General features: G+C 48.8%; 1 protein-coding gene across 1 annotated transcript in view; it reads right to left on the bottom strand.

The window, feature by feature from the left end:
• The window catches only part of LOC130131423 (FERM and PDZ domain-containing protein 4-like), a 121,166-nt gene that overhangs the window by 20,933 nt on the left and 90,262 nt on the right, over positions 1–9,971 (bottom strand). Inside the window, exon 2 of the mRNA XM_056301099.1 lies at positions 4,135–4,260. Within this exon, the coding sequence (XP_056157074.1) occupies positions 4,135–4,260 (126 nt within the window). The remainder of the gene's footprint in view (positions 1–4,134; positions 4,261–9,971) is intronic.

The following is a 9,971-nucleotide window of genomic DNA, read 5'->3' on the forward strand; positions in this document are numbered from 1 at the left end:
ACACTAAAATCTCAGACTAAATCTGTCGGTAATGAAGCATGTTCCAATCCGGGACACGGGCTCATCCCCCCACGGGTCAGGATCGGTGGGGTTTAATCCCTCCAGGAGGTCAAACCTTGGGGTGGCCGGGACGGTGCAAAGCTGAATCCATAAGGTCGAATCCTGGTGCTAGGACGGAAACCGTGACAGAATGGCCCACCCCAATGTGGCACGTTGGAAATGAAAAAGAAAACGCTCCCAATCTCTCCCGTTGTCTCTCCAGTACCATCCTTGTGAGATTACACACACCTAATGGTTTAAAATAAAAGGTGTCCTCGCTTTTTCTTTTGCTGATAAATCTGCCTTGAGTAAAAAAAGGCACAAGTGCACACATCCATGCAACTAAACCCATGCAGACACACACGCATTAGTGCTAATTGTCATTCAATGGCATTTCAGGGGGTTGAACTCTGGATAATGTCATATTGTGATGAATTTCTCACAAAATGAGGTCTGAACGGCTCAAGGGAGTATTATTTGAAAACTGCTCTTGGTTTGAAGTCATATCTTGCATCACCAAACAGTTCAACGTGATGAGTCTAAGTTAGATTCTTAAATATGATATTTTTTCTTGTATATAGATATTGTGTTAATACTATTATCATATCTCAAGATTCACTGACTCATCAAGAGCTAGCTATGTAAGACTGTTTAGCGTGCTTTAAGAATAGTTATCTTGAGTTATCTAATTTAGTCATTTCATCTTAAAAAGGGCATTTTTAGGAGTAAAATAAGGACGCTTTTTGTGGAGAACTACTTTAAGTGGTCTTAGCAAATAATCACATGATTAAACGTAATGTAGCGCGAATTCAGGGAGTAAGCGGGAATCAAACCTGAGTTCCCCGCACCACGGACGACTACGTTAACCAGTCAACTAAAGGGCGCGACCCGTTAGCCAACAAGCTAGCGAGTCTACACATCCGTGGTCGTACACTGTTACATTATCATGGTATGCGACAGACCGGATAGGAAATCTTGCTGTTGTCTCCATGTTAACGTGGCATTTCTGCGGTGCAGCACTACAAGTGTGTGCAAGCTAACATCTGCTAATGCTAAATTAATGCTAACTCAAGACAAGGCACGCCATCCAGACCTCTGAGAGAGCTTGAACAGAGTGACAAATGCATTTGTGTTCTGAACACGGACTGACAGTATCGGCTAATACCCACCTGATCAAATAAGCAAAGGTTAGAGGAACAGCCCATCCAATACACCTTAATCACTCACTTTACTCATACAGATGCTCTCTCACCCTCTCTGTCTCTCACCCTCTTTCTCTTGCCCTGTCTCTCTCTTGATCGCTCTCTCTCTGTTGCTCGCCCGCTCTCTCGCTCGCCCTCTCCTAGAAATCCAATTGTGATACTCTGGTTGGATAACTCTATACGTAAGCCTTCAGCTTTTCTCTGGGTACAAACCTGCCACCCTGGTCAGATCTGATCCCCCGGGGGGGAGAGAAGGAAAGGAAATGAAAGATAGGAGGGGAAAAGGAGACAGAGGAAAGAGGAAAGGACCTTATGAGCTAAAACAAATGCTGACTAATATATCTGGTGGAGAAAAGCTGTTGCAATGGACCCAGATGCACCGGAAGAGAAAGTGGTTTAAATGTGATTCGAGTCAAATCAAACGAAAGACAAAAAAAAAGGTGGAGTGAAATAATTTTCAATTCACCTTTCAACTATATATCTAAAAGACCAGTGAGCAAGTCTTCCATCACAATATTGAGATCATGTTCAATTAAATTCTCACACCCAGTGAAATGAGACACCCCCCCCACACTCACACACACACACACTCTATCCGACCAATCGTCAACAGTCATTTCAATCTTGATATAAGGTAAAACAGCTGAGTAAGACCAGCCGCAGGACTAAATGGCTTGTTAAGATGAACATATTTCACAGTGACAAGAGAGATTTGGTTAGTGAGGCACAGCAATATAATGGATAGAACAGTAGAGATTGGGAGAAGAGTAAGGAGGGTGGGAAATATTGAAAAAGTTAGAAAAAGGTGTGTGAATGAGTGAAAGAGAGTGAGTGAGAGAGAGAGACAGTGTGTGAGTGAGAGAGAGAGAGAATTCACTGAGCCTGTCTTGAGTGCTGGGCTTTTCCAAATCCTCATCATCTGCAGCATCTACAGTTACTGCGTCCCATCAGCACAACCAAGTCAGCCACACAGTGCACTTTACAGCTCCATTAAGAAGCTATGGCGGCGCGGTGCTTCAGCACTCAAGCAAGCGACAGGTGTATGACGACGATACACACAGTTCGTGTCCAGCCAAGCCGAGGAGAATCAGCACATGTTAAAGGAATTAAGTCCATCGCCATGTCACACTCACCGCTCATGGGATACACAGGTAGGTGTCTTTTTCACAGTCGTCCATCTTATCCATCATACCGGACACACGGGTCCAGCTTATCATCTGGAGTTCAATGTAATCATCCATCCATTATCCAAACCGTTTATCCTACTCAGGGTCACGGGGATGCTGGAGCCTATCCCAGCAGTCATTGGGTGGCTGGCGGGGAGACACCCTGGACAGGCCGCCAGTCCATCACAGTGCCAACACACACACATTCACACCTAGGGACAATTTAGTACGGCCGATTCACGTGACCTACATGTCTTTGGACTGTGGGAGGAAACCGGAGCACCCGGAGGAAACCCACACAGACACGGGGAGAACATGCAAACTCCACACAGGACGACCCGGGACGACCCCCAAGGTTGGACTACCCCGGGGCTCGAATCCAGGACCTTCTTGCTGTGAAGTGACCGCGCTAACCACTGCGCCACCTCAATGTAATCAACGGGTGACAAATCCACAATCCAAAATCAGTGTAAAAATAAATAACACTCCACGGCTCAGACAAAGCTAAGATGATGCTACAGCAGTCTATCCTAGGGTATTATAATGATGGTCATTTCTAAACTTTACAGGTGTTTTTTACTGTCGGTTAAGGGCATTTCCTAAAACATGGCGTGCAAAGATTACTGCAGCATTAATTGGGAATTTAGCAGTAAAAAACTACATTTTTAAAATGGCCTTTCAAATCCACCACGCTACACTGCCGTAGCATTATATTAGCTTCAGATGAACCGTGGATTTTTTTTTTCTTCTTACACTGAGCAAGGATTGTGGACTCATCCTTCATTAACCGCATCGAGCTGTAGGATGACAAGCTGGACCCGTGTGTAAAGCTGGACCCGTGTGAAGAAAAGGATGGATGACTGTGAAAACGAAACCTAACTATGAAGTACATGGAGCGGTGAGCAGAAAACAGAGACGGACTTCAGATGTTGCCCACCATCCCTGTGGACTGAGACAAGGAGGACTGGTGTCAAGGAGGGAAAAGCTGCAGAGAAGGTCGCCGAGGCCGGGAGAGGAGCAGAGGAGCAGAGGAGCAAACAGAGAGCGAGGAGAGAAACTAGCAGGGGCAAGAGGGTCAAGAGCCAGGAGAAAATGGAGGAGACGAGAGGCTGCAGAGGTGTCGGGGGGGAGTGGGGGGGGGGTGAGCAGATGTACAGGCGAGGTGAGGAGACAAAAGAGCTGGAGGAGAGTGGATAAGTAGAGAAGAGAAGAGTAAAGGAGATAGGAGAAAAGAAGTGAAGAGAAAAGGAGAGGAGAAGAAAAAAGGGTAAAATAAGAAAGAGGGAGGGAGGGTGAGAGGGGAATGAAAGCGGAGAACAACGCAGAAGGGCAGGAGGAAGGAAGGGGAGGAGAGGAGAGAGAGGAGACGGGGAGAGACAGATGGAGAGGAGATGGGAAGAAAGGATGGAGATGAGATGAGATGAGAGGGAAGAAGAAGAGAGGAGAGATGACAAGTCGCAGGAAAAGCGGAGGTGTGCTGAGGAGGGAGCGGTCCATCAGTATTCTGCGGAAATGTGCTGCAGGCATCAAGTGTTTGTCAAGTGTTTAGCATTAAAAGATGAGAGAGAGAGAGAGAGAGAGAGAGAGAGAGAGAGAGTGACCTGTGTAAGAAAAACTTCCATATGTAGTGTGTGTGTGTGTGTGTGTGCATACATGCATGTGCCCGATCGTGCATGCTAGTGACAGTGTGTAAGAGTGTGTGTGTCTGTGTGTGTGTGGGCTCTCACTTGCTGAGGTAGTCCCGTCCCTCTCGGCTCACGCTGCTCACGCCGTCCCACACATACGGCGCCCCCTGCAGGCCCCCCCAGGAGCCCGGGCCGGGGGGCGGCCAGCCCGACGTCTTGTTCTTGTGGCTGCAAACAGAAGGGACAATGAGAGCTCGCATGAAATGATTTGAAGTCGCGGTGAAACTGCCACACTAATATCATCTGAGATCACCTAGCACATTCACCATCACGCGGTTTTCACCATCTCTCTGGTGAAAGAACAAGGTGGAGGTCATTCCTTTGAACAATCTCCCCGGGGGGCGTCTGGGTAGCGTGGCGGTCTATTCCGTTGCCTACCAACCCGGGGATCGCCGGTTCGAATCCTCGTGTTACCTCCAGCTTGGTCGGGCGTCCCTACAGACACAATTGGCCCTGTCTGCAGGTGGGAAGCCGGATGTGGGTATGTGTCCCGGTCGCTGCACTAGCGCCTCCTTTCCTCTGGTCAGTCGGGGCGCCAGTTCGGGGGGGGGGGGGGGGGTAGCGTGATCCTCCCACGCACTACGTCCCCCTGGCGAAACTCCTCACTGTCAGGTGAAAAGAAGCGGCTGGCGACTCCACATGTATCGGAGGAGGCATGTGGCAGTCTGCAGCCCTCCCCGGATCAGCAGAGGGGGGCGGAGCAGCGACGGGGACGGCTCGGAAGAGTGGGGTAATTAGCTGGGTTACAACTGGGGAGAAAAAGGGTGGGGAAAAAAAAAGATCTCCCCCTTGATCAGCTTCTCTCAGAGGATTTATTTTTGTCTGATGTACGTGTCATCAGACTCATTTACATACAGCTAATCACAATCGAATCATTAAACAATGAAACCTCGCCCACCCTTCCTTGCACGTCACTCAAAGGTCAGCTCATAAATATTAATAAGGATGAGGCCACGAGAACAGTTGTGGATAAATGCAATGAAAAACACAATATAAGTTGTTAATACAGATAAAAACACAATATAAGTCGTTAATATAGATAAGAGTTGTTGCCGGAAGTTTCATAATGACGTCTTCAAGGTTTTCCGACATGAGAAGGTAAACCTGATGCTGTGATAAATGGCTCATTGTGGCAATCGGCGTACAAGTGGTTAAAAAGAATTTTTCATTTTTATCGGAGGACACCACCTTTCTATTGACTGGACAGTATTTGTAATTCACAGGAAGTGACTGGAGTGAGAGAGCGCCAGCAGAGATCGCAGTTCCCAGATTTGGGTGTTAAATCATCCGAGGCCGGAGTTAAACTCAGATATGTGATAAATTCAGGAACAATTAGTAGACCCTATCCTAGTACCGGGAGAGGGGGAGAGGGGGTGTTTGCTTGTCAGTGCTGGTGAGACGTGGAGTGAGCACCTTCAGATCCATACAGATTACTAATCAAAGATGTTTTGGGGATGTGGAAGTTTAGAGGGACGGTGGCGTGGCTGCATGGACCGCTGGCCGAGATTTCACACTGCACAATGCTAGTCTTCCTACACCCAGTCAAGTCTGTCCAGTTAGTGACGTCTGTGTGTGTGTGTGTGTGTGTGTGTGTGTGTGTGTGTGTATCTGAGTGTGTATATGTGTATGAATGTGTGTGCGTGCACGTGTGTGTGCGTGTGTGTATGTGTGTGTGTGTGCATGCGTGTATGCGTGAATGTGTGTGTATCTGAGTGTGTGCATGTGTGTGCGTGTATGCGTGCATACATGTGTGTGTATGAGTTTGTGTATGTGTGTGCATGCGCACGTGTGCGAGTCTGAATGTGTGTATGTGTGTGCGTGCATGTGTGTATCTGTGTGCGTGCATGCGTGTGTGTATATCTGAGTGTGTGTGTGTGTGCATGTGCACGTGTTTGAGCGTCTGCGTGAGTGTGTGTGTGTGTGTGTTTCTGTTCAGTGTGTGTGTGTGGAGTGAGAAAGAGTTGCTTAATGAAATCGACTGCAACAGCTACCTCAGATAGGGAATCGATGGCTGTGTGACCGGCCCGGTGTGTGACAGGTCCAGTGTGTGACTGGCCCGGTGTGTGACCGGCCCGGTGTCTGACCAGCCCCATGTGTGACCGGCCTGGTGTGTGACCAGCCCCATGTGTGACCGGCCCCGGTGTGTGACCAGCCCCGGTGTGTGACCAACCCGGTATTGAGCCACCGTGTGAAATTGTGCAGAAGCGAGGTGGTTGGGAGACCACTGACACGACGGCTGATTTGCTTATGGCAGATTACATTAACAATGTCAGTGAAGGTTTTGGGGAAGGGGGGGGGTGAGACAGAGAGACAGACAGGAAAACAGGCCAGCCATAATGCCTCGCATATCAACGCCGATTACAAAGCAGTGCGAGTTCACCAGGGGAGCGCATTATGCCAAAAAAAAAAAAAAGCTAATCTCCTCGCTGATGACACCTGAGGATGCGATCATGCTGCTGAACGCCTTCCCCTCTCCTGTAATGAACCATATGGCTGACATCCGCCTGACATCCGCCTGACATCCACCTCCCAGCTGTGTAAATCAGCCGTCCACAGCACCACGAGGGAGGCTGAGCAGCCGCAACTCATCAAAACCTTGAAATGTGCCTCGTGTAACACGCTACCGTCCACGTGGTATGCACGGCTCCCAACACGGAAACAGGAAGTTCAAGAATTACACCACACTGCATGAAAACACTACAACACCAGATCGCTTAACAACTGAAGAGACAGACCTGCCGCCCCCTGGATGCTCCCAACATTGCATATATCTGTATTAAAATGAATTTTAGATCAATTGCACAAAAAGTTACAATAAGATCTACCTAAAACGACCATGGGTGGTCAAAATGGCCGCGCGTAATTTGTGCGTCATCGTGTGCGTCATCGTGTGCGTAATGTCACTATTTACGACGTGTGTTGGTCGCGTCACTTCCTTTGCAGAGTTCATTGCTCTGTCCTAGAAACACACTAGCGCCCTCCAGTGCAGAGAAATAGTCTGAACATGATTTTTGATTATTGCCAACATGTCTGGTTACAGACGCACCATGACTACCACCGAGGCGCTGCAGTATTTACAGGCGTTGGACAGCGGCCATTTTAAATTGTTTGAAAAACAGTCCATCCATCCATTATCCAAACTGCTTATCCTGCTCTCGGGGTCGCGGGGATGCTGGAGCCTATCCCAGCAGTCATTGGGCGGCAGGCGGGGGCCGCCAGGCCATCACACAAAATCAAAAAATCGTATTGTGGCGAATTCAGCCAGAATGCGAACCCGGGTCGCCCGCACCATGTGCGACTGCGCTAACCAGTCGACTAAAGGGTCCGACCCGTTAGCCAAGGGCTAGTGAGTCTACACATCCGTGGTCGTTACAGTATTAAAGTGGTTAAAATGTTAATTTTGTTGTCAGTCGTTTGTTAACAGACATACTAACATACGCAACGCATTAATATCTCAACTGGGTGTTTATCTGGACAGAATACAGAGTTTAAAAACCGGCGGTCATTTTGACCGCCCGTGGTCTTTTTAGGCAGGAGTGAAATCTCAGTCGTTCTAGTCCAAAAATTAAACAACAGTCTCTTGTGACAGTTTGTGTTTGTGTTGGGGTGCATATAAAAAAGACATGAACCGGTCTGAGGTACGCGGAGGAGTCCCCAGCGCTGCACTGCTGCCACAAAAGGCTGAAGAGGTTGAATATCAACACCTTTCAGGGGGATAGGGGTACATTTTATAGTTTTGTTTTTGGTTTTTTTGGTGGATTTTTCCACCCTTTCTCCCCAGTTGTACTTGGCCAATTACCCCACTCTTCCAAGCCGTCCTGGTCGCTGTTCCACCCCCTCTGCTGATCCAGGGAGGGCTGCAGACTACCACATGCCTCCTCCGATACATGTGGAGTCGCCAGCCACTTCTTGTCACCTGACAGTGAGGAGTTTCACCAGGGGGACGTAGCGCGTGGGAGGAGCACGCTATTCCCCCCAGTTCCCCCCTCCCCCCTGAACAGGCACCCCACCCGACCAGAGGAGGGGCTAGTGCAGCGACCAGGACACATACCCACATCCGGCTCCCCACCTGCAGACACGGCCAATGGTGTCTGTAGGGATGCCCGACCAAGCCAGAGGTAACACGGGGATTCGAACCAGCGGAGAAATGGATATTTCTTAGACCTCAAAGTTGGTGTTCTTGGTGGTTGTTGGGAGCGATCCCCTCGCGCCTTGTTCACTAGCATGAGCACAAAGACCAGAGAGTCTCAGCTCTGTGGTTTCCAGAGACAGCTCATGCGTCTCTGGAAACCACATTGGACCCAATAAATAACAAACTCCCAGGACTTTAGATAAATTGCATACTAGATAAGGACACCATCGCCGTGAGAATCCAACGGCTCCATTCCCATATTGTGTTGTCGATGGGTCGTATGCATCAGTCGGTCATCTCATTCTGCAGCTTCCGGTGTGTGCAAAAGTAAAACTGTCCTCAACTTGAATGCAAAAAACAAAACAAAAAACTCTGCAAAGACTTTGAGTTGCACATACAGCAGAGTCATTGCTACACCGGGGGTATTTGGTACATTAGTGAGCAGTCAACGTTAAAAAGTTAGCCCCCAGATGAAGTGGATGCAAACATAGCAGTGGGATAGAATGATCCGTCTCCATGTCACGAGTATGTCCATCAAAGTGGTCGTCTCTGAGTCTCGGCAGGTAAAAATACAGATGGATGAATCAAACGTTAATGCTCGAGAGTAGCGCTGCTCCACTGCCACCGTGCAGTCCTGCACACCCAGGCTGTGTCGTCTCCTGCTGTCCTGTAGTGTAGTGCAAAAAAGATTTTTTAAAAAAACCATTATTTCTCCAAAATCATGATGATAGCGGGGAAAAAAGTTGATATAGTATTCATCCTGGTGCTTAAATTATTCCAAACTTGTATTTTTCCCCACATTGCAGCAGAAATAGTGTCCACCCAACAGAAAGCGATGTTGATGCTTTTGACTCGTGCCGTTTTGCGGTGGGAAATTAAAAAATCAAGTCCCTCTCAGAAACAGCACATCGAGTTCACCGTTTTAGGTGTCAGTGGCTTCAATGCCCCCGGTATTCCCTCGCCATCCACCACTTTTTAGACCGCCGCCCCTTGTTTCTGTGCAACTCCCGCCACCGCCGCGCCGTGGGAACAGAGGCCGTGACGGGTCCGAGGTCCGACACGCACTGGCTGGAATAAAAAGTACAGGAGTCTGTGCTGAGCGCCGTCAACGGCTTTCATTCGTCCAGGTTGTGGAGATGTCCGGCATTTGTAGGGACATTTATCTCCGTCATTGTGCCGCCGCCGCCGCTGCTGCTGCTGCCCAGAGCAGCTTTGGTCTGAAATGAACTGCTGTGGCCTCGCCTCCTTCATCCCATAATCCCCCTCATCACAGAGCAAACAAATCCACACAGCCTGCCTGCTTGTGTTTGTTTGTGTGCATGTGTGTGTGTGAGAGAGAGAGACAGAGAGAGAGAGAGAGAGAGAGAGAGAGAGAGAGAGAGAGAGAGAGAGAGAGAGAGAGAGAGAGAGAGATGGAGCAAACAAATCCACACAGCTTCTGCGTTAGTGTTTGTGTGCATGTGCATGTGTGTGCATGTGTGAAAGAGAGAGAGACAGAGTATGAGAGAGAGCCAGACTGTGTGTGAGAGAGAGAGACAGAGAGAGAGAGAGGGAGAGAGAACCAGCCTGTGTGTGTGTGTGAGATAGGGAAAGAGAGAGAGAGAGAGAGAGAGAGAGAGAGAGAGAGAGAGAGAGAGAGAGAACCATCCTGTGTGTGTGTGAGTGAGAGAGAGAGAACCATCCTGTGTGTGTGTGTGAGTGAGAGAGAGAACCATCCTGTGTGTGTGTGTGTGTGTGTGTGTGTGTG

Source organism: Lampris incognitus, chromosome 21 (assembly GCF_029633865.1).
Source record: "Lampris incognitus isolate fLamInc1 chromosome 21, fLamInc1.hap2, whole genome shotgun sequence".
Lineage (NCBI taxonomy): Eukaryota > Metazoa > Chordata > Actinopteri > Lampriformes > Lampridae > Lampris > Lampris incognitus.